The sequence below is a fragment of the Agrilus planipennis genome, unplaced genomic scaffold (genome assembly GCF_000699045.2).
Source record: "Agrilus planipennis isolate EAB-ADULT unplaced genomic scaffold, Apla_2.0 scaffold62, whole genome shotgun sequence".
Classification (NCBI taxonomy): domain Eukaryota; kingdom Metazoa; phylum Arthropoda; class Insecta; order Coleoptera; family Buprestidae; genus Agrilus; species Agrilus planipennis.
The window spans coordinates 66857-90817 of record NW_020438875.1 but is presented as its reverse complement, the minus strand read 5'-3'; the positions used below and the strand labels follow the sequence as shown (position 1 = coordinate 90817).

Below are 23961 nucleotides of genomic sequence, written 5' to 3'. Positions count from 1 at the left end.
GAAATAATCAAGTTGTTTTGCCTGTACAAGGGATTAATAATACGGTGAATATTGTAGGAGTTGGTTTAGTAACTCGTAAGGTTGGAAATGCGGTATCGCCGGTTGTCGAATTGAAGAAAGATGGCGATCAGTATCTACTTTCTTCTAATTCGACATTTAAAAATGTACTTTTGAAATTTAAACCCGGTGAAGAATTTGACCAAGAAACGGCCGATGGGCGCAAGGTAAAGTCGACAATTACCGTCGACGGAAGCACCCTTCACGAAATTCAGAAAGATGCAAATGGAAAAGAAACTACAATCGAAAGGATTTTCACTGACGACGAAATAAAAATGGTAAATTCAAAAAGCGTTGAAAACATTGTCCTATGTTCTGTATTCAATTCCAAGTGGACGAGTAATTTTCTTTTCTAAATGTACCCAATTGGACTATAAATTATTGTTCATCTGTTTTTTTTTTTTGACACATGCAGTGTTGGGCTCAAACTCAAATTTTTTTGTATATACATATACCTACTTATATAAAATGCAAAGTTCATTTTCAAATTAACTTTTGGCTTATTGGATTTTCTCGTTTTAATGTAAACAGATCAAAGTCTCTAGTAAGTATAGTTAGAGACGTTTGCCAAATGTTAGCTGCAAGGTCCGAGTTACGTGTACAGGAATATGATATAATAGATTCCTCGTTCATTTAGAAAATATTTAATGGTTTTGTGCATTTTAGATTTGCAAAGTCGACGATATAGTTTCTACCAGAATCTACAAATTGCAAGAATGAAAACGTCGCTGGTCTACTTTTTTTACTGTATTCCAATCCATATAAATAAAGGCTTTGGAAGAAACGTACTGAACTTTTTACATTAAACTAAGGTCAATAAATTGTTTTGTTAATGAATTCATCAAGTTATTATTATTTGTACGAAATAAATTTTGCTTTAAACAATTCTCCAAGGCTTTTTATTCAGTTCAAACACAGTTTTGCTGCGAAACTGTAAGGGTGAACTGGATCAATGTTGTCCGTATATGTACGTAGGCAATAAAATCTGTCTAAAAACATCCAAGTCTAACAATTTACGAAGGTTGAATAAAAACAAAACTTCGTTAACTAATTGATTTATTTAAATGTTTATTGATTGAGAAATGGCATTTTTCTTATCAATAATTTGATGCGTTTGTACCAAAGTTGTATGGTGTTGAAATTCGTTTATAGATGGCGTTGTGATTTTTTTGGCCGGGTAGGTTATAGGGAACATCCTGTATATTTTTGTGGTAAAGTTGGTTGCATACAAAAGGCTTCGTGGAGGATTTAAATTCCGCACTTTCTGCTCTTAAAATCGTGTGTTGATTGGTAAATTTTTGACGTTTGCAACGAGAAACAATGAAAACAGTAATTCTGTTTCTGTCAGCAGTTGTGTTTACCGTGTTTGCCGTTGTACGTCGAGGTTAATGTCAAAACAAAATAAAACCCGTTGCAAATTTCGCGTGTTTTTCGAAAAAACTGTTTTTCTTCATCGTCAGTTCGTAAAATGTCTCGTATTAAAATGATCTTGTGTCTTACAGGTTAACAGTGTTGTGTATTTAAAAAAAAAAATCAAAATTTCTGTAGGGTACGTACGTAGCATTTCCTGTTAAAAGAGTGTTGTTTATGTTTGTTTATTTGAAAATTACAAATAGGACTTTCGTTTCTGATTTAATTGGAAAACTTTATCCTAGATAAACGAACTGTGTCTGCCCCATTATCGATTCGAGTCTTACCCATATTTACTAACATTTCTAGGTGCAGGAAATAATTTTTAAATCGGGCTTTAGCACTAACGAAAACAATAGCCCCATAATATTATTAATTACATTTGTTTTCTGTTTTATTTACGTAATTGATAACGTGCATACATTAAGTATCCATTCATACATGTATGTCGGTAAACCACCACCGTACGGGTATCGACCAGATACTTATCAAAATAAGTCTGTGGGCACAGCCCTTTACGCATTTCTTAGCGTTGTCTTTAATTTCTGCAACTGTAACAGCTGTTATTATGGTTACCTAGGATACACGGATATTAATGTACGTACGTATCCTTGTATCGAATTAGCTAATGCATTTATATGTAAGCAGTCTAAACAAGAATTACCCAAGTAGTACCACAGGTTCTCATTTTACTTTCACCAGGTACCTACCTACCTACCTACCACGGTTACTGTTCAATAATTCGCCATCAGAGAATATCCAAACAATTCTTGAAACTTGAGTCTATTTTTCATAGATTTGATAGTTCTTCTTACATTGCTGGTCTACTCTAAAAGCGTGCTTAGGTACTAAACTAGATGTACTTTAAATCGAAAACGAAACGGAAATGAATTAATAGTTAGGTATATCTGCATTGTACCATTTATTAATAGATAGTTTCAGGTTCGTTTAATTTCTGCACATACAAATAGACACCTATAGGTATAATATTTTTCTATAGTTAGTTATCTATCAATTTTTATTTTCTTCGTTGTTTCTAATCAGTATTTTATTACTCAAAGTATTAATTTTTGATTGGTTATCGTGTAATATAATTGCGTCAATAATAATTTTTATCTGTGTACCTGTTGTTAAATTTTGTCGTTTTGCAATAAGTAAGTTGTTTAATTATTGATAAAATAATATGCATATCTGGAGCGCATGTAAATACATACTGTTGTTACAATCACTGATGACATTGTTCCAGAATATTGTTCACATTCTAATAATTACAAAAATAATAAATACTAGGTAAAGATCTCTTTCCCAATGATTGTATATGAGGGAAAATATTCATGCTCCAGTTTGGCATAATTACCCAAGCTGTAGAAGCATTTTTCTTTCAGGATTTTTCAATCTAAATAATACGTAAGAATTTTAACATCNTTAATTGTTCGTACATTTGCAGTTTTTCGCTATTCGTGTCGTGGTCGGTTTTTAATTTTTCAAAATTTAATAATAATTGCTCTTTCTTCGTTTCAATTTCGGAATTGATTTTTGTTAACTCTTTATTTTTATTTTCCAAATCGATAACGATCTCTTTAAGACTATTAACTTCAATTTTTAATTGATTGCTTTTTAAAATTTCGCTTTCATACCTGTTGCACTTTTCAGTTAATGCTTCGACCTTTTCGATAAGTTTCGTGTTTTGTGAATGTAAATTTTTACTTCTTTCGCTGTTGACTTTATCAAGTTCATCTTTCAATGCTTCTAAGTCGTTCTTGTATTTTTCAATGGTCACATCTTTGCTCTGTATTTCGGCGTGCAGCTCTAATTTAGTTTCGGCTATTTTTAGATTGTTTTCTTTTTCTCTTTTCGAAATTTCTACTATTTCGGTCTCTTTTTCTTGCAGACTTTTTTCTAATTGCGAAATTTTATTTTTCATGTCCGATTCTTTACTTTGAAAGACGATCGCGTTCGCTTTCATTTCTTGAATTTTTTCGTTTAGTTTTTCAATTTCAGAACGAGATTCTTTCAAATCTTTCGTTAGAACGGTAATATCCGATTGCTTATCGGATTTTTCCGTTAAACTGGGCGAAGTGTCGTCGCTAAGATCTAACAGTGGAACACTTGATTGATAACTATTTTGTAAAAGTTGTATTTTGTCTTTTAATGTTTTTATAACGATATCTTTTTCATTTAAATCCTCTCTCAAGGTGTTTTCAAGATGGGCTTTTGCACTTTGCTCCAGAGTACACTGTTCTTTTAATTCCGCGATTCTTCTCAAAGCTTTGTCTTGAGTGTCAACCAAAATTGACTGAAATTTACAATAAAAATAAAAAGATAAAAACCGGCAATGAATTTAATTTTCAAAGTTAAACCTTAGGACTTAGTAGTAGTAACCTACTTGCATTTTGGCCTTTTCCCTTTCTAATTCCTTATAATGATGAGTCAAATCGGTAAAGCGACCCCTGTATTTGTGATACCGCGTCTGAGCTTTTTGGAAGGCGGAATAAATTTGTTCTTTGCTCAGGTGACCAATTTGCGATGACGCTGTTGAGGCATTATCCTCAAATTCGCTAGCAGAGTATTCAACATCTGACTAAAAGCAATTTAGAAGGAATAAAATGTTCTTGTAGGAAGTAATATTAATATAATTTCACCTGCAAATGAAACGTAGATGCAGGAGATTCGTATCTGTTGAGGAAAGATATATCACTCGAAATTGACGAAGCCGAATTTTTTCTTTTTAACGACTCATTGATTGGGGTGGAATAATTAGTTAAGGATACATTTGTGAAACCTGTTTCTAAATTTGTACTAGTATTTTGCGAATCTAAATTGTTAATTTGAGTTAAATATCACGTTTGTAAATTTGGTAATTATAAGAAAGTCCTACCGTCTTCTCCTATCGAGAAAAAATTTTCGTCGTTGCTGTTGTTTTGTATCCTGTCCGTAACTGGCTGCGCGAACTGTTGTAGCATCTGAGGAATGTTCTTACCTTCCTCGGTGATTTTATCTTTCAATTTTTTGAACATTTTTATTTACGCATAAAAACAATAAAATAAACAATACACTCCTAAATCCATAACCTTTTTATTAATTGACGAATCGACGTGTCAATGTTATTATGAACTATTCATTTCTCGAGTTCATCGAGTCGCACAGAAGAACAATAGCAGGCGCAAGTGGGTGGATATCAGACCAGCCGTGACTTTTCATTAGAAAAATCAGAAAATGTTCAAGTTAAAACCGAAATTTTTTGGTACGTCTATTATTAATAAAACTTCAATATTTCTGCCAAAAAGTTGTCATTCCGCAGTGTATATTTTGTAGTCATTTGTAGTCGCCATTTTGTTGTTTGCGTTCATGTAATTGATATTTCACTCCATCATCTTATCTATTTTTATATATAACGATAACAAAAATTCTGGTTTATGTAGTTAATTAATACATATATTTGTTATTTTTGAAGCGGTCGAAACATTTGTTCAAAGAAAAAGACATGAATATTTATACTTATGTTTAGTAGTAATGTTGACACGTCAAATTACATTTGCTTATGTACCTATTACAACTTTTGGGTATACGATTAAAATGAGCAAAGAGAAAGTGCGTTTTTGAAACATTTGTGTCGTTACAAATTGAAATTTCTTTTAAGCGATTATCTTTGGTTTTTCTTTCAATTCAAACCGAACATTGTCCCTTCGTCCTCTTCCTCGTCAGCGCTGTCTTCGTTACCCGGTTCTCCAAGGGCATTCACGAACTCTAAAAACATGTTAAATGTATCAAAAATAATTTCTGTAAATTTAGCTTGTTTCTCACCGTAGAAGTCGATGCGCCCATCACCGTCTACGTCGACCTCTTTTATCATATCTTCAACTGAAATAGTTTGAAAATACAGATTTTAAATATTTCTCCTAAATTGTAAATTTTTTACTTTCTTCCTCTGAAAGATCTTCACCGAGACATTGGAGAACCGCCCGAAGATCTGAAGCTGTAATGTAACCCCTGTTGTGTTTGTCAAACACCCTAAAGGCGTCCCTCAGTTCTTTTTCTTCCTCTTCGCGAGATAGGGAACTATCTTTGTCAGTAGCTGCCCCTGCAGACCAAGCAATGTCCACAAATTCCTCAAAACTTACGTTCCCGTCACCTTGTTAATACATAAATACGTATGTATTTATATTTAGTACACTTTTATTTATTTTTTTATGTTACCATCAACATCTACTTCCTGTAGCATCTGCTGCAGTTCTTCAGTTCTAGCGAACTGCCCCAATGATCTCATCACTCTTCCTAGTTCTTCTTTTGTTATGCTTCCGTCACCGTCTTTGTCGAAAAGTTTAAATGCCTCTCGAAATTCTACGTATGTAAAAAAGCTTAAATTTAATTTACATATATATATAGGAGAATCGGTTACCTTTCATCTGACTTTTAGAAATGAAGGGATGCTTTTCGTTGATTTTTAGCTGAGGGTTTCCCGAAAATTTTCTGTTATTTTTATTTTCATAATTTTCGAGACCCGAGTTATTGGCCCTTTGGGATAAATCGTCTCCTTTTGCCGTTTTAACCAGCCCAGTCTCGCTTTGTTCTGATGTGCCGGAACCGCTCGCTTGCTTCGTCTTTAATAATACGATATTAATATTAAAATAATAACACGAGCCAAAAAAATGTTAATCTGTTCGCAATGAAAGGAAAAATATGTCATTAAAATAAACAACAACGATAATTGCATTTTTTTTAGACCAAACAATTAAAAAGCAGAAAAAAAATAATTCTTACCATTAAATCCTTAATTTGTGTAACGAAAGGAGAGAAATTAAAGAAACTGTTGACCGCTGAAAATATTTTACCGTCCAGCTTTTCTACTTTAAGTAAATCGGTTGAAATTTCTCTTTGAAAACCTACAACAAATTTTATGACAGAGAGAAACAATATTTTTTAATGATAAATTTATCGATCCTGTTAATTTCAATAAGGATAGTTACGAACTATTTTTTATAATTTTCTGTTTGACGGTAAGAAACCATTTTCACCTTTAACATTTCACAATTCTCTTTAGTGTCGTTCGAATTACGAAATTGTAGTTCTGTATTCAAAAATGGTTTTGTTTTTTAAAATTTTGACACATGTCTATTGGCGCAGTTCCTTCACGTAATAAAGGAATTTTAAAGTAATACCTGTTGGTTTATATTAGAAAAAATACTTTGTAGTATCTCAACATCACCAGCACAGAGGAAAATATTTTACAAACGCGCGATATTTTCGTTTTGCGCAGGTTCGTAATAAAATTTATTGGAATTCGGTTGTAATTTTCTTCCTTGCGCAGGTTGAAATATTTATCGACAGAAAAGGAAATATTATATGTACCTACTTTTGCACTTCCTCTTTTAAACAAAATGATAAACCCCCTACTGGTGTCTGTGAGATATGCATAATTAACAAATTTGCAAGTTTGCTCGGTGCATTTTTGCTTGCAAGTTGAAGCACCTAATTATTAATTTAGGTTTTTGCATATTAACAAACTTAGTTGTCGGTTAAAATAAAAATTGACTGATTATTTTTATGAGAATCCATTGATAAGTTTTAATCTTTCTTTATAATTAGATTTACCCATTAAATACAGTCATAAATATAGATAACAATTCTAGGATTAAACTAACTTTTTCGATTTTTCTAAATATTCAATGAGATACGACATTTTGTTTTCGAATGTGATTCATTATACTTTCCATCATACGTAAAACAATAATGTGTCTTGGTTTTAATAGTTAACAATCAATGAGATTAGCTAATGGCTAGGTAGACGCCGTTTCTATTGGTCACCTGTTGGTGATCCTTACAGCAAGAAACGAAGGATATGGTTATCATTGATTTCCTCTTTTCTGTATCTTAGGTAACTACAGTACCAAATATTTTAAGCGCAATAGTTGCGTTGGCGTTGAAATTTTTCTTTTGTTATTTGTCGGATTATAAAAAACATCGTACGATGTTTAGTTTAAACAATAATACGCATGTGTAAAGAACTCACAGTTGAAATCGATTAGGCGTTGTTGTAATAAAGGGGGAAGTGTTATAAAGGCTTTTATGATCGTGAGAGAGACGGTACAACTAAGCGGAGACTTTGAATGAAGTTCAGAAGTCAGATTTTCCCCTCCTACAACAAAATAAAAAAAAACTCTTTAAAAAAGTTGGATATAATTTTGAGTATCAGACGAGAAAAGTAGACCTTAAGAATTGGTACAGTCGCAGTCGACGGTCGACAGTTGTGCCTGTGCTCGTATATTTTTGACCTTACTTTATTATTCATTCTGTTGTTGGAAGCGCCGGTTGTTTGGTAAACAGGTATAATATAATAACTGAAATTTACCAAGCGACATTTGTGAATTTTAAATTAATTATTCGTAGGTATACCAGCTAATAAGATGGTCGACAAATTTTTGGATAAAAAGTACAAGCTCACAACCAGCGAAAATTTCGATGAATTTATGAAAGCCTTAGGTATGTTGTGTGTACCAAACAGCCATCCCATTTCTTTTTATATTTTTAATCGATACTTATTTTTGTAATTAAATTAACGAATGGAATTCATTTGCATCTGTCACATTGTCAATGATTTTCGATCATAATTAGTACCTTCTGTGACTTCAAAGACGGTATATTTTCTTAGTAGTGAAATTGGTCGAACAATTTGATATTTTTACATCAAGTTTTCTATTTGCTTTTCATTTAAATACGCGTTTGATATTTACGTAGTAACGTAGTATCTTTATATGAAGAAGGTACGTATACTTGCTTGTAAGGTTTAGAGCAGTAAAATAAAGTCTGTTTTTCCAAGTGTCGAGTCGACCGACACTTTTCCATTTAAGTAGAATGTTTCCGAATAATGTTATTGTTGTTACCAATTTTACCCTGTACTGTACATTTTATGATGTATTAATTTCGATATAGTAAAACCCAAGGTCTTACTATATTCTTGTTCATGTTTCTTGAAATTGTGTATTGGTAAAAAAAACCTATTTTAGACGAAGGTCGTAGGCATTCGCGGATTTTGTTACACCGTAACTAGTTATTTTGTCGTTAAACGAAAAAAATTCTCAATTTATTTTTGCTATACATTTAAAAATTTTAGATAAAAGTTAATGCTATAAATAAAATTGGGATAACTAGATACATAAATACTGATTAATTAATAGTATAAAATTCCGATTATTATGTTTCANATCGTTTTACTACTTGTTGAGATGCTTATCATCATCATCATCATCATCATCATCTTAATAATAGTTTGGTATCCTACGTATCTCGATGGAATTTCTATATTGACTTATCAGTGTCAGAGAAACGAAATTACTTCTGATAAAACCCTTACGCGGTATTTGGTTTGCTAAATGAAATGAAATTAAGATAAAATAAAAATAAAAAATGGGTACTTATTTAAAATTTAGATAAAAGCATTAAACTTACGAAAATTTATTGCTCAAAGATCTCTTGGCTGACGAAGTTATTTTTGATTAAATAGACGCCGCACTTGTTGTATACGATGTATAGTCCGGTCTGCCTTGCGTTTCGTGTTGGTTTGGATATTAACGTTAAATTGGCACTGCCGATGCCTGACTGACTTACTATATAACTACCTAAACGAGAACGAGAGAGCATGTTCTGGCATTTAAATAGTAATTTCATGAACAAATGTATTTTCTTTTATCGTTGACTCAGGAACTATTGTGCTTTGTAAATAATATAAATATAATATCACGTGAAGAAACGCTAAATGCACCTAGTTATATATTAATTTTTAGTTTACACTTGTTTTGTTCTATTTCACCTGGTTTCAGTTGATTTGCAATGTCTACTTAAGCGTGTCTTTAACGAGTCGTACCTAAAATCATTTTCGTTTTAATTAACCACTTACTGTGTACCAATTGTCTTTAAATGCTTTTCTGCTCTCGATACATATCTCATCCTATAACTTTTTATAAATCGGATTCTGTAATATTTCAACTTTATGAGGCGTAAAAGTTAGTCAAAGTGAATCATTTGGTAGGAGGTTCAAAAGTAATTCTGTTTTTAAACTTCCGTCACGTATTGTAAGGACGTGTATTTATTAGAAACCGTTATGGAATACGTTGTTTAATTATGTGTTAAACTCAAAAAATCAGTGAAATTATCTATTTTCGTATTATTTATATCATTATTTGTTACACGGAACCGAATGAGCATAAATTGAAATGAAACTGGACGGCAAGTGAGAATAATTACCACACCTTTGTTAGAAATTTAACAACGTAATTTAAAATGATCTTATGCCGTTGTTGTTTTTTTTTTTTGTATTGTATATTTACTGATTCTTATGAATGGAATGAGCAAAAAATGCCGATTTCTACTTCTTTCTGATGTAGCAGTTGCAAAGATTGCTTTCCTATTAGAATTATTATGGTTAACAATAAACAGTTGCGTAACATTGGTTGCCTAAGCCGTGTTGATCAAGAGCAAAAATCGATAATTTAATGGCTAACAATAAAACAGTAAGATAACATAAAACAACACAAAAATTTGGTTAATAATTGGGGCTCAAAGATTGACTGAAAAACATTTTGTTTATGTTCATTCCGAATAAGAACTTAAAATCATGTCTTACTTGAAGAAATTCGTAAAATTGAAAAACATTTGTCAGATGTACCGGTATCGAATATCTGCGGTTTCTAACATTGCATAATAACGAGGACGAGGAATATTGCTTATGGAAATTTGTCGGAGAAGTAACAATGTTATTTTACATCTATAACTTATTCTGCCTTTAGGTCTTCAGGTGTTAACTTGTAATAACATTCGATGAAATAGCAGGAATAATTTTATTCGTCTATTATGTAAATTATTTTATAATTCGTTACTGGAGGCTTCAGTTATATTTTGTTCAAAATTTAATGTAAATAGGTAATAAAGTCTTTGCAAAATGCTGAACCCTGATCTTTTGAAGAATTTCTTATTAATTTCGGAATTAAAAAGGATGCAATCAGGATCCAGTATTGTACAATAGGTACTTAATTTAGCATAAAAATATTTAGGCTGTATTGATCTTTTTCGATACTTGTTTGAAAATCGTTTGCATTATTTTTCATTGCTAATTTCTAGCCAAAGTGAATTCAGTTTTTTATACAATTTGAAGTACCTATGTTCATGTTTATGCATGGCAGATGTTAACCGATTATTATTTAAATAATATATTTGTTTAAACAGTTAGGTACGTGTCCTATGTGAATAATAAGTAATATTTTTAAAATATGCAGAAACGACATTGTTTTCTAACGAATAACAAAAGGCGTTTTACAATGATTAAAGAAATTGCTTTCTTTTTAAACTACTACGATATCTACGTACCTATTAACTGTGAATCATTTATACGTATGTTTATAATAGATACGCAGTTGTATTTCATACGTTACAGATATTAAGTTTCAGTAAGTAAAATTCTACGCAAGGGTAGTTTTCATAGCTTTTGTAATAACAACTTATGCAAATAACTTTCTGACTTAATTAGGAGATGAGACGATAGATTTTTATGACATAACCTCTATTAAAAGAAATATTATCAAAATGATTGATAGTTGATCAATTAAGTTTATCTCTCGTTAATCCTTTTTATAAGATATCTAAATTAAATTTTTTGCGTTCGTTCAATTACGCCGGGCCCATCTGAATTCCAGGTCACTGTATTTCCTACGCCAGAATTTCGGGATAGGTTTAAAATTAAACGATATTGCATTCGTTTTATTACGAATATTAAAATTGAGTAATTCGCAGGAATATATTTAGCAATTCGAATGTATTAAATCTTATCGCAGGTATATAAATGAAGTGATGCTCAAACAAAAGGGAAAACGTAAAATATCCAGTGACTACGTCACCATCGTTCTATTCCTTTATGGTACATTTATTGCATCAATGAAACTATTAATTTATTGTCACTTATTAAATATCACGACTGTAATAATAGTAACAGCACATATTTATCTCTACGCTTAAAAAGGAGGCTTATTCATAAATATTGAACATGTAAAGTGGAGGGCAATAAAAATGCGTAACTAAAACCCAAAAAAAGGGGGCGTAACAATTACAATCTCGTAATGATAACTCCATAAAGGTGTTTTTAATATTGTTGCCGCGTATATTGTTTCGGAGTGGCCGAAATTTTTGTGGAGTGCTGTAGATTTTTGTTTTAAAATTTTATTGTTAATGAGCATGCAAAGAAGTGTTGTGTTTGCTGTCTGTGGTAGGCACGCGCATATCTTACGGACCTGCCTTCGCATTTCCTAAGCACACAATGTAACTAAACTAATCGTAAGCTCTGCATACTAAGGTGTCTTACATATATATGTATTAAAGGGAAAAGATGTAGACGCATACAGAAACACATATACCACATTACACGTAACGTATAAACGTAAAGTCGCGTTTCGTAGTCGATTTTGCCGCAGCTTTTATACACGACACGCCACACAGCTCGTTCGTTTCTTCCTGCCTTTGGGTAGTTACTGTATTAAATCTACATCATGTTGTTATTGTTTATCGTGTTTTCTAAGGTGCATGTTGCTCTCAGTAGCGGTGGAGACTTTGTCTGTTATTAAAACACACGTCGATAGTGAGGATGTGTTTGCTAATTTATGATAACAAGTGTCGCTTCTGTTTACCGGATGTCCGAAATAACGGTGTTGTATTTTCCTTGATGAGGAAGGAGGTAAAGGACTTGAAGGAATCGTGAGAGGTGCAGCAGTTGGTGTGTTATCGAAAGTGTTTGAGACTTTTTGTTTCCGTTTTTTTCATGTAAAAACATGTAGTTACCAAGATCGGTTGAAAATATTATTTGCTCAGACCGTAGCCAAATGTCGCGTTTGAGCCGACCTTGAATAACATTCTTTTGCTTCTGTTTATTATTTGCGTTTAATTTGCACAATTTGACTTTTTAGCGATTCAGCGTATTTGCTAAAAAATATTAGGTAGTAGATTAGTTGTGCGAGAAAGCAGACCGCTTGCGATCATTTACGCGTTATTGTAATCATTTTTTTTGTTATTGAAGTAGAAAACCTTTATCCCATTTAACATGAAGTGTTGCCATAAATTAGTGTTCTTAATACGTATTGACAAAGTTCATTAGCATAGGTACACTTATCAAACCTTACGTCCGTCGTGCGACTTTGCAACAAAATAGTAAACAGATAAATTAGCTTACCGACAATTGTTTTAACTAATATTCCATGCACTCATAACGAAGGTGAAAATGTACAGCTTTTTCGAGAGCTCGTTGCGCAATAGCAAAAGAACCTTCTCCTTCAGGGACGATCCTCAGAAACACCACAAATCGTGCAGTGGAGTAGCTCATGCATCCGGAAAATATAACGCTACTTCTGACGAATATAACAGGACTTGCAAAATACATGAGAAAAGGAACTGCAAGTCCTGCGAGATTCCTAAAAACGTGCCATCGTTTCAAAAAGTGTCCAGCTTGAGCTCTGACGGACACAGCGAAACTGAATCGGTCGAATCCGGGACTCAGGAAGAACCATTCGACAGGAACAAGCCGGAAAATAAATCTTTAAAGAAAAAATTTGCGGCGTTCAAAAGAAGCGATAGTGCTCCTGTGAATTTGGGAGTGAAAAAGGACAATACCGCTACGAAATCTGACGATCGGGCTTCAAAAAATCCCCAAGAAATTAGGCGCGAGAGACTCAAGCAAATCCTGAACAGTAGGGCTTCTCCAACACAAAACAAGAGCTTTGAAGAAAGCCTGGTGCCAACGTTTCCAACAAAGAAAGAAGAAAACAATTGCAGCTCATTCAGAAGAAGGTTCCCGTCGTTCCGACGAAGCGGGAGTGCTCCCGATAAGCTAGGAAATGCCAAACCTAAAGAAGTAAAAGACGACTTTGACGTTCATCTGGGCGGTTCGTCGAAAGATCCCAGGGCAGAAAGACGACAAAGACTTAAAGAAATTCTAAAGAGTAGGGCATCGTTTCGAGCAGAACCTGGCCAACGACGATCGTACACAAAATCCTGTAACAGTGATCACTCTTTTGATGAGATAAAAATTCCTGCCACTAGCACCATTGCTGCTGCTGCTGCTACTTCTGTCATTAATAAGCCTGAAAAAATTGAATTTAAAACGTCACTCAGAGTTTCTTTCAATAGAAAATTCGGGCACACCACCGTTTCAGGTGATTATTACAAAAACGTAGTACCGACAGTAAGCAAAAACAACATCGCTCAAAAATCCGTTAAAGTCGAAGAAAGCGTTCATCATCAACCTGCAACCGAATCCGTTCCACAATCTAAACCCCAAGTTCCTCCTAAACCCTCCGTTAAACCGGTAAATGTGGTCGTCGTTGGTGGCGGAAGGCTGAGGACTTCTTTTAGAAAAAGCATTAAGAAGCTTCAAAAAATCAAAACCGCTACTTGGGAAGAGTTGTATAATATTGCTTTGAACCGAAAAGCTACTATTGGAGACGAGGGCAGTTATCTTAAGAGTTGGAACGATTTTATCCTCCAAAGACTGGAGGAGGAAGGGATAGAACAGGTGAGGGTGGAGGAGAGATGGACCTTTACATTTTTTTCGCGGGAATCAATTTATAATAGCGCGCGGTAGTTTCTTGAATCTTAATTTAAATAAAACGGTTCTCGTACGGTAAATGTTGTGGGTAGTAGCAAAGGTGATGTATGTATGTTACAATTTGGACATTTTTTATGCCGCCTATGCAATACACACCACGCAGTACAGTGACTGCCTATGTGTTACGAGAGAAATGTTGCATCTGTGAAATGACTATTCAAGGTCCTTTTCTGACACAGTTTACCTGTTTTTCTTGAATGGGCGTCTCGGCAACGACACGAAATTGCGAAATATGTATAATCTTTTTGCATAGGTTCACAATTCACTTAAGTCATTCATTTGTTTATATGCCACTCAGCATGAATCCTTTTAATACTCACCTAATTCGTGTATTTGAACGAGTTCGCTTTGACACTCGTTTACATTTTTAGCGGTCAATTTCGTAACGGTATCAGCAACCTTTTGTTTTCGTGCGCCTTTCCTGGGAAATACTTTTATCTTCCCTCGCGATCTACCAATGTCAGTATCTTGGTTCTTGTCCGATTTTTTTTTTAATTTCGTCTCGTAGTTCCTCATCACCAACGGTTGGAGATGGAGTTTCGGCCTTTGGATATCAAACCATTGTTTCGCAGCTCCCGCAGTAACAGGATCGGTTACGATTTTTTGACGTGCATTGCAAAAGTGTATTGTATCGTCGTCGTCGGTAGAATTGTCGTCGTCGCCGGCGCTGATCAAAAGGTCGTGCATCAGTCCTTTGGATTTCGGTCGACACACATCGCAGTTACATAAATTGTTTAAGTATTTGGACATGGCTTTTATACCTCCAAATACGAGATCTCCTTTTGGATTCGGTGGTTTTTCTTTGAGATTTGTTACTGATTGATGCAAGAAGTATTCGATCTGTTGCTGCGTTTCTTCCTGAAGATTATTGCAAAGCGAGGTAGAAGAAGTGTTAATTGAGACGTTGGTTTTTCCAGAATTACTCAGATCATATTCCGTTAGTTGTTCCTCCTTTAATAAAGTAGCCAATTTTGCCCTGTACCTCCGAACAAACATCGTTTCGTCATCTTCCGAATGTTGCACTTGATTCTCACTTTCCTGCGTGTCATTTTGTCTGGAAAACATCAGCGATCTTAAAAATTCCATGGTGCTGTTGGCAGTATCTTATTCTAATTTTTTATTAAGAGTGGAGACGTTACATTTTTTTTTTGACATGTTTTTATTAAAATAAGTGACGCAATAAAATATATTTAGACGTTCAGTTGTCGTACTGACAGTAGTATATTTTTAGGCAAAGACCGAGGACCAAATCGCGAACGAAATAGAATGGCTAGATGCGGAGAGGGTGTGGCTGGTTCACAGGGGTGGTTTCACTTGTGCAAAAAAAATAACCACCACTGCGGAAGGCGATATTGGAAAGTTGCGTATACAGATCGATCAAACTGGAGAAATTTTGGAAGTTGACGAGGACGATCTGGAAAAGGTAAACGTTTTCGTTTTTGTGGCGTATGTGAAATATTTAAGCATCGTTTGAATGCTTAATGGTAATTATTTGCTCTACGTTCCGTTATATTTTGTCGGTCGATAATAAAGCACCTTTGTAGTTTTATTGTTGGTTCAGTTGCAAATATTTACGTTATTCTACGTATGCAAATATTATAATAATTGTTTTCGCAGGGAATTTTTGCTTTCAATACTCCCATAATACGTACGTTTTGGCAAGTAAACCGTTTTAAAATATTTATTTATTAATAAAAACGGCGATTGTATGTGATTTTTTATTAATTTTACAATGTTTTGTATAATAAATAATTTATTCAGGCAAATCCTCCGCAATTCGATCGTGCCGAAGATCTGGCAGTTTTACGGCACTTGAACGAATCTAGTATTTTGCATACCGTAAGGCAGAGGTATGCTTCCAATTTGATACATACGTATGCAGGAAGCAACACTCTGTTGGTGGTCAATCCCATGGCACCCCTTGCTATTTATTCAGAAAAGGTATGAACACAGTTTGCCCGGTCCCTTACATTAAAATTAACAATCTTGATTGACATATAAAAAACACTCGATTATTCTGTAGGTGGTGTCGTTATTCAAGGGCTGCAAGAGCGAAGACATGCCTCCTCATATCTACTCCGTAGCCCAGTCCGCGTACCACGACATGCTGTCGACTCGTAAAGATCAATCGATTCTTTTCATGGGTCGGGGCGGTTCCGGTAAAACTACCAATTTTCGTCACGCCATTCAATATTTGCTTACAGCGACAGGTTCAGTAAATAAAATCCTCTCGGTCGAGAAACTGACGTCCGTTTGGACGGTTCTCGAAAGCTTCGGAAACGCCAAGACCGTTTTAAACGCGAACGCTACCAAATTCACCCAAATATTCAGTCTGGACTTCGACCAAAGCGGCTGCATCGCGTCTGCAAGCATACAGACGTTGATGCTCGAAAAGTCGCGGATCGCGAGGAAGAACGAATCCGAGGGCACCTTCCACGTAATGTACAGATTGCTGTCGGGGGTCGATGGTCATTTGCGCAAAGACCTCTTCCTCGATCAAATGACTGGCAACGAGCAAAACGCGTTCATGACACCGTTGCAAAAACAAGAAGACAAGCAGAAAGCCCAGAATGAATTTGTCAAACTTTGCAACGCCATGAACACGTTGGGCGTCATCGAACAGGAGCAGAAAGTAATTTGGCTCGTTTTGGCCGCCATATATCATTTAGGATGCGCCGGGGCAACAAAAGGTTCGTAGGTAGTACGGTTTTATTAACCAAACGTGAGAATAAATTGAATTTTTAGCCGGTATATCTAACAGTCGTTATCAGTTCCTAAATCCTCAATCGGCCCAAAGGGCAGCGTATCTTCTGGGCACAACTGTCGAAGAACTGTCTCGCTTAATATTCGGACTTCCTTCGGGAAGTTTAGGAACGCCAAGTACTCCCAGGGCTCCTTTCAGGACTCCATCTCCGATCGAGAAAGGTATCGATAGGGATGTCGTAGGTTTAGAGGCCTTGGAAGGAATGGTCGTTGGTCTCTATTCGGAATTATTCAATGCTGTTATATCGCTCATTAATAGGTACTAAATTCGTCGTGGAATATCGGAAATTTGATGACAATTTGCGTGCAATTTAGGTCCATATCCGCCCCAGTTCATACGGTCTCGTCGATACTTTTGGTGGATGCGCCGGGATTTCAAAATCCCGCCACTTGTGGCAAGCAAACCGGCGCTTCGTTCGAAGAACTTTGCCACAATTATTTGCAAGAGAGGCTCCAGCTTTTGTTCTACTACACGAATATGGTGGCGCCTCATAACAAATACGTTCAGGAAAATGTGGAACTCGAGGCGTACGATTTTGAGGGCGACAACTGCATCAACCCGCGTCCTATGGTCAATCTTCTCGATAAAACTGCTCATTCAACTGTAGTGCGTACCTCTCAAAGCGATCTTCAGGTTTGTCGAGATATAATAGCTTCTCGAATTTTCTTTTTTTGTTTTTTTTTTTTTATTTCATTATTAACAGGAATGTGACAGGCGAGGGATGTTGTGGTTATTGGACGAGGAAGCGATGTGTCCTGGTACTTCGGACGAGGCTTTCCTTGAACGAGTTTTCACTCATTACGGAGACAAGGAGCATCAGGTTTTGATAAGGAAAGCTCCGGGAAGCGGCCAGTTTGTTTTACAGCATTTGCAGGGTACTAACCCGGTCTTGTACAACACTAACGGCTGGGTGAAGGCTAGCAGGGAGAATCCCGTTTCTAGATCGGCGGTTACTCTTCTTCAAGAAAGCAGCAAGTGAGTGGATTCTCTCGTGTGTTGCGTCTCTCGGGAAGACCATTTTCTCTTTATTTTCTTACAGGGACGATGTCGTGAAGATGTTTGTTAATTCTAGGGGTTTAGGTCCTTCTAGCTTCAGCGGGTCAATGACGGGAATCGAAGGGTCTCAATCTTTGCGTAGGGCTTCCAGTATTCGAAGGACATTCACCGCAGGAGCGGCTGCAATCAAAAGGAAGTCGATCTGTTTACAGGTATTATTGACAGACAAAATCTGATATTAGGGGCAGTGGACGTTTTTGTTTGTGCTCTCTATTTCAGACAAAATTCTCCGTGGATGGTCTGGTAGAGACTTTACGTCGAACAAAATTACGTTTCGTCTATTGCTTACTTCCTCAGCACAACGCAGGTGTTTGCGACAGCAATCCGACCCTGTTGGGGGTGTCTTCCAGCGATTCCGATCCCGAAGATGCCGTCATCAACGTTCCTTTGTTACGATCGCAGGTGATAACGAATACACGGTTCCTTTTTCTGGAGGAAATAGTTTTTCTAGCTTGAGATGTTCGTGTGTTATTCTAGTTACGGGGTGGTCAGTTGTTGGAATCAGTCCGTATGTGCAAACAGGGATTCCCCCAGGCGATGCCCTTGTCTGAATTCCGAAGACGTTTCCAACTGTTGACCGGCGAGTTGAAACCCGCGAGTCCGATCCTGGACGAACGGAAGGCTGTCGAAGACGTTCTTTTGACTTTAGATTTGGACATGTCCGGTTACAGGGTCGGCCTTAGTCAGGTAGGGTGCACCGAAACTACTTTGGAAACACTTTAACTGCATGCAAATAAGTGGTGGAGGGTACTAAAAAGATGGGGAACGAAGATAAAGGAAAACGGGACGAGGAGAATTTTTTATTTTATTTTTTAACCTGCTTTTACTCCATTTACGAAATTATATAATAGGATATTTTTATTCTTTATAAGACTTGTAATAACAGATCTGTTTTGTTTGTATTACCATATGCAACTGTTAAACCAATCGATTGCTTCGTAAAATGTTTAATGATCAGAGATCAGTGTAACTGGAAATAATGTTTTGTTTTTAGGGAACGTTTAATATTGGACCTAACACTTAGATATACATAGATTGTTAATAAATAAACAGATTCAACGAATTTTAAATTAAATGCCATTCCGTAAAGGAAATCGGTGGTTAAAAACACCTTCACAATAAAGAATATAAAACTACGGCTTTGCGAAATGTTAAAAAAAAAAAACAAAAATCTTTAATAGTGCAGAATTATGTGTTTATTCCCTGAAATTTGGTTATTATTTTGTATCGCACCTAAATAAAATAGCAGTAGTAGAAGCAGTTCTAAGTATTGCTTTGACAAAACCGTTTGAAAGTACTTCTTAGTACATACGTCGTACTTACGATTGGTCCTTTCCTACCTAATGGAAAACCGATCGGTAACTTTCTATTGTAAATTTGGCGAGTTTTTGCCTCGAAGCGAATCGGTTGGAAAGAGAAACAAGGTCGTGTTGCCTGCCACCTTTAATTAATCGTCAAGTTAATATACTGTTACATATAAAAGGCAGTCCGTCTAAAATGTATTTTCCAATTTTTTCATAAAAAAAAATTGTTACAAATACTACAATGGTAATAATGTTCTTTTAAAATTCACTTTTGATCTTCCTCGAGGTCACATTTTTCACAACTGAGGGGCGGAGTGGAGACTGACGTTGGATTTTTTTGCCTACTTCGGCCTCTCCTTTTGCAAGGACGTCCTCTTGACCTCCGGGAAGAGCAAGGTCGTGAATTGTTATTACACGGAACGTCACAGGAAGCATGTTCCTCGTCGAAGTTACTTCTTTCTCTGTCGAACGTTACCCTGTTTTTATTACTTCCGTTATCACATAATACATATATATTTGACACGTGCTCGATGGCCTTTTGTCTTCGGGAACTGTTACAGGGTGAACATTGTATTCTTGCGAACGACCCCATCAACCGAAACCGGTTGCACCTTTTTACGACGAAGCCAGGCCTTATTAGAGTCGTTAATATCGACTTCACTTGGTCCTCTACGTCTCCATCGATTTTGAAACAGGACGAAATGTAGTTGACCAAGTCCGTTTCGGTTACTCCATCGCAGCTCGTCGATTTTAGCTGTAAGGTGTGCAGGGCCAGAAGGATTTTATGTCCGAGTCGAAAACAGCGACGCCTTTGGCACTTGTTTCTCGATTTTAGTCGTGGCGGGAAACATTTGGCCATTTTTTGATGTCATACGTCATTACTACATATTTTGAATTACTTTTAACGCCTTCTATTTAAATATTGTGCTGCGTATCGTAATAATACGTACCGGCGTTTTCTAGGCAGCTTTTGCAAATATTCAACGAAGTTTCTTAAGACATGGAGATGCGTCTCTCTCATAAATCACTTACAAATAAATAACTGTACAACGACTCCTTTCACTTCACATTTTTCCCTCGGTATAACAAGAAAGAAGAAAGAAGGTACAAAAATTCCCAATGTGAAACTATAACTAACCGGTTTTATTATAATAATTTTTAAAAAAGAAAAAAAAACGAACACATTTAAATAAGTAAAATACGTTTGTACGTACGCAGGCACAGCTACGTCTACCGTTAATTGCGTTATCTACAGTTATTNCCAAAGTAATGACAAGGCGAAACGATGTAATTCTGGGCTGGAATATGTACATAATACATATGTAACAGTACAGTTTCGTTTCAGAAACAGCGGAACAGTATGTTTAATTTCATCAAAAAGGCGGGTACTGGGTCAATGTTAGATAAAGAGGACAAAGATAGGCGTAAAAGGGATAAAAAAGAGCGCAAGGAGAAGCAAAAGAAAGACAGATCTAGCATGTCTGCAGACGAAATGCTAAGACTCGACGAGGTACGTCTCATTTATTATTTTTTTTAAGACCCCGTATAACTCAATAAAACGTTTTTCTATTTTAATAGGGTCCTTCTCTCTATTGATTACGCTTTTTATTTCAAGGGTTGCAGTTAATTGTAATCTTGTTAGCATTCATTTGCCTTTTTTTTTCATTTTAAACTCGCATTTGTTCTTTTATCTTTCATAACGTTAGGATTTGTGTGAATTAGTGAGCGATACGTGAGAAGGTGAAATGTGCCTGCTTGTTCTTTTGGTAAAATAGGAACGCCTGTTGAAAGGATGAAGTAGGAAATATGGAGCTTTTCGTTATGAAAAAATTTCTATACGAAGTGGTAACTAAACAGTACTTAACAACAAACGCACGTAGGTTAGCTACTGCTTTTCTGCTGATTGTGTTGGGGTTATTTCTCTTTTTTCTTTTTTTTTTGTCGTACAATAGATCACACTGAAATTTTCAGGTAAGGAGGTCCCTTAAAATAAGAGGCCGTCGAAAAGACAAAGACAAACTACCGTTGGGCATCACTGCCGATTACACGGCAGATTTTCTGGCGTGTTTAGAAAGGGACGATTCTTACGGTCCGGCCACAACGCCATCCGTTCACGGCGGTGCCTATACCTTCTCGGATAGTTCGGAAACGAGCCTAAACTCGCTAAATAATCCTAACACAAGCTACCACCACCACCAACAACAGCAACAGCATCGTAAAGTTTTACCCCCGGTACCACCGAAGCCTCCAAAACGGGGTATCTTGAAGGGACCTCGTGTTAGCGTGACCCACGACTCTTCCTCCACAAACGGCACTAACGTTGTTAACCAACACAGTACATTGGTAAAAAACACGTTACAAAATGAAGTAATAAGCTACGAAAATATAACAAATGGAGTTGAGACATACAACGGTAGTAGTAGTAGTAGATATTTGTGCCGAAACAACGACACAACGATTTCAGCCACTGCCCCTACCCCTACCCCTATGACAAACCTTTTGACGGTGGTGTCCACGTCGCCCAGCGCCGATTCCTTGACAGACACTACCAATTCCTCTTTCGCTACACCTCCATTTTCACTAAGTCCTATAGGCGAAAGTCAGGGTTTCCACAGGTGGACTCGTAGTGGTAACCTGGAGGACGTCAATCTTCCGCTGCCTCCCATTGTACCGTTAAAGTTACCAAATCCGCGTGTCCTTACGATACAGCGCCAAAAAGCTCCACGAAACGATTTCGGTTTTTCATTAAGACGTGCGATGATCTTGGAACGAAACGTTGTCGGTAATAGTTGTAGTGGTGAAGTGATAATGCGTGCGGTCGTGTTTGCCGAACCTGGCACCATAGTGCAGCACAACAACGAGACCGGTCTTTTGCCGGGCGATAAACTTCTTGAAGTTAACGGGATCCATGTCGAAGACAAAAGTCGCGAGGAAATTATCGACATGATCAAAAGATCCAAGGATTTCGTCACAGTCAAGGTGAGATACTGGGATACTCATTTTTATTGGTCTCGTGACTTATTTATAATGTTTTTATTACACTATTATTATCAAGTATCAATGATACTGTTTATGCCGTGTGCGAGTACGGATGTTGATATTGAGTTATAATAGCAGTATTTTTAAAGTGCACTATGATTCGTCGTTAATTTATTACCAAATCCAGAAATGAATCGCTCAAGCCGATTACTGGAAAGCCTGATATCGTGCTGATACTACACAAGCGTATATCGAAATTGAAAAAAAAAAATGTAAGGGCTATAATTTGTCGCAAAAAGGAGCTACTTTTATCAATTTTGTTGCTCCTCTAGCTCAACGAAAACGATTGGAGGTCCTCTATCCGTCTCTAAAAATTGGACAGTATTTTTCTACCCCATTTCAAATTCGTGCGCAGCGTGTATTAGTGTACCTACATAGAAATTTTTGGGTAGCCAATTTATGTAATGATCACGAGACTCTCCTAATAAATAAAGTTAATTGGTTTGCTGTTATACAATTTTCTAAAGAGAAAATGCCAAACAAATGTTGCTGCTTTCTTCGCAATAATAATAATACTAGTATAATCTTTCAGTCCACTATTATTTGTCAGACCTTCGTTTTAATTCACTGTGCACATCTGTTTAATTTTTATACATTTTACTTTGGACTAGCGGAAAAGGCTAATTTTAAATTAGGTTCGTAACTGCTTTGTTACCCCAGTCGCGTAAAACTCGTTGTTTCACACATTGTTTTATGCATGAACATGCATTCTAATTAATGACATTTATTACAGTTCATTGACATTAGATTTTGATTCGTACTTGGATGATGGTACAAAATATTAAATAGCATACTGTCCGACCTAAATGTATTCTTAAAAACAGAGAAGTAGCAGCATTTTATTACGATAAATGTCTTGCTTTTAAATCAATTAGTAATAATTATTATTGGTAGCTATTAAAATTAAAATTGCAATGTACTACACATGCGTATGTACAGTAGTGAAAGTAATAAGTGTAACGTATGTAACATTTTATTTAACGTTGGCGCCAATTACGCGAATTATCATGTTCTAATTGCAAGGTAAAATTTGCTTACGGGAACAATTGCACTTTTTATGTATTCATAAAATGGCGAATGTCTGCCCATTTGTAGTACATTGCAAGGATAAACAATTATGCGGTATGAATAGACGAGAAAATTTTGGAGTTTTCTATACTTTAGCTAGGTACGTGGTAGTTATAATATCTTTGTTTGTTTTTTTTTTGTCGTTTTAGGTTCAGCCGGTGGCTGAGCTGAGTGAACTGAGTCGCCGGTCAGGTCACGATGGTCAAGAGTTTGTACTGGACGAAGTAAACATAAAAGGTGGAACTCTCAGGCGTTCCGGAAGCCAAAGATTTAATAAGTTGTCTAAGGTATGCCACGCCATGTGTATAATAAATATATGCCACATCTATTTTTTATGTAATATTGTTTATAATTACCATTAGGTACACATCTACTTCATACTTTCATCGTTATTATTTGGTAACCTCTTCTTGATCCAATAACTGTTTCTTTCTTTGTCGCATTTTTACGTAATACTTTGGCACAGTTCCTTCGCCTTCTCGAACATATTTAATATGTACCATCGTGTTTGATGTTGACCTGTTTAAATGGCAGGGAAAAAATGAGCGGAAATGTAGTACAACATGATGTTTTGTTTACTGGCGTAGTTCGTAACAGTTCGTTTTCAAGCCAACACATTGTTG

The 23961-nt window shown here is 35.9% G+C and overlaps 5 protein-coding genes across 12 annotated transcripts in view; 3 read left to right on the top strand and 2 right to left on the bottom strand.

Moving 5' to 3' along the window:
- Nucleotides 1-943, top strand: part of LOC108734540 (myelin P2 protein) — a 2859-nt gene extending 1916 nt beyond the window's left edge. The window contains exons 2-3 of one of the 2 annotated variants that reach the window (XM_018466145.2): nucleotides 58-335; nucleotides 724-943. In XM_018466145.2, the coding sequence (XP_018321647.1) occupies nucleotides 58-335; nucleotides 724-777 (332 nt within the window). In that variant the 3' untranslated portion in view covers nucleotides 778-943. The remainder of the gene's footprint in view (nucleotides 1-57; nucleotides 336-723) is intronic. The other variant, XM_018466146.2, reaches the window with a different exon arrangement.
- The window catches only part of LOC108734484 (putative leucine-rich repeat-containing protein DDB_G0290503), a 14383-nt gene extending 9682 nt beyond the window's left edge, over nucleotides 1-4701 (bottom strand). The window contains exons 1-4 of the mRNA XM_025980971.1: nucleotides 4346-4701; nucleotides 4110-4282; nucleotides 3854-4048; nucleotides 2875-3763 (exon numbers count right to left, since the gene is read on the bottom strand). Coding sequence (XP_025836756.1) covers nucleotides 2875-3763; nucleotides 3854-4048; nucleotides 4110-4282; nucleotides 4346-4484 — 1396 coding nt within the window. The 5' untranslated portion in view covers nucleotides 4485-4701. The remainder of the gene's footprint in view (nucleotides 1-2874; nucleotides 3764-3853; nucleotides 4049-4109; nucleotides 4283-4345) is intronic.
- On the top strand, nucleotides 1209-23961 carry LOC112906617. 2 transcript variants are annotated; one of them, XM_025981073.1, is made up of 4 exons: nucleotides 1209-1610; nucleotides 20577-20741; nucleotides 21203-22210; nucleotides 23488-23961. In XM_025981073.1, exons 2-4 carry the CDS (start codon nucleotides 20592-20594, stop codon nucleotides 23698-23700), a joined length of 1371 nt encoding a protein of 456 aa, XP_025836858.1. In that variant the 5' UTR covers nucleotides 1209-1610; nucleotides 20577-20591; the 3' UTR covers nucleotides 23701-23961. The 2 variants fall into 2 exon arrangements, with proteins under 2 accessions (XP_025836858.1, XP_025836855.1); XM_025981070.1 differs by having other exon boundaries at nucleotides 1211-1606; nucleotides 23488-23958.
- LOC112903990 (neo-calmodulin-like) lies at nucleotides 4957-6985 on the bottom strand. Of its 4 annotated transcripts, none has more exons than XM_025981145.1 (7): nucleotides 6821-6985; nucleotides 6229-6350; nucleotides 5867-6068; nucleotides 5665-5808; nucleotides 5387-5599; nucleotides 5272-5328; nucleotides 4957-5214 (listed from the first exon to the last, which is right to left on the bottom strand). In XM_025981145.1, exons 2-7 carry the CDS (start codon nucleotides 6229-6231, stop codon nucleotides 5129-5131), a joined length of 705 nt encoding a protein of 234 aa, XP_025836930.1. In that variant the 5' UTR covers nucleotides 6232-6350; nucleotides 6821-6985; the 3' UTR covers nucleotides 4957-5128. The 4 variants fall into 4 exon arrangements, with proteins under 4 accessions (XP_025836930.1, XP_025836923.1, XP_025836917.1 ...); XM_025981138.1 differs by lacking the exon at nucleotides 6821-6985 and adding an exon at nucleotides 6627-6769; XM_025981132.1 differs by lacking the exon at nucleotides 6821-6985 and adding an exon at nucleotides 6483-6672.
- The window catches only part of LOC108734519 (unconventional myosin-XVIIIa), a 37670-nt gene continuing 26077 nt past the window's right edge, over nucleotides 12369-23961 (top strand). For 2 of the 3 annotated variants that reach the window (XM_025981008.1, XM_025981006.1), the window contains exons 1-4: nucleotides 12369-14014; nucleotides 15339-15530; nucleotides 15869-16048; nucleotides 16131-16730. In XM_025981008.1, the coding sequence (XP_025836793.1) occupies nucleotides 12725-14014; nucleotides 15339-15530; nucleotides 15869-16048; nucleotides 16131-16730 (2262 nt within the window). In that variant the 5' untranslated portion in view covers nucleotides 12369-12724. The remainder of the gene's footprint in view (nucleotides 14015-15338; nucleotides 15531-15868; nucleotides 16049-16130; nucleotides 16731-23961) is intronic. The other variant, XM_018466113.2, reaches the window with a different exon arrangement.

Excerpts from the sequence above, each read along its gene's own strand:
- LOC112903990 (XM_025981145.1), bottom strand. Across the intron at positions 5,600-5,664 it reads ACAGGAAGTAGATGTTGATG|GTGACGGGAACGTAAGTTTT; the intron begins GTAACATAAAAA and ends TGTATTAACAAG. Across the intron at positions 5,329-5,386 it reads AGATCTTTCAGAGGAAGAAA|TTGAAGATATGATAAAAGAG; the intron begins GTAAAAAATTTA and ends AAACTATTTCAG.
- LOC112906617 (XM_025981073.1), top strand. The coding sequence starts at position 20,592 with ATGTTTAATTTCATCAAAAAGGCGGGTACTGGGTCAATGTTAGATAAA. Across the intron at positions 20,742-21,202 it reads AAATGCTAAGACTCGACGAG|GTAAGGAGGTCCCTTAAAAT; the intron begins GTACGTCTCATT and ends TGAAATTTTCAG. Across the intron at positions 22,211-23,487 it reads AGGATTTCGTCACAGTCAAG|GTTCAGCCGGTGGCTGAGCT; the intron begins GTGAGATACTGG and ends TTGTCGTTTTAG.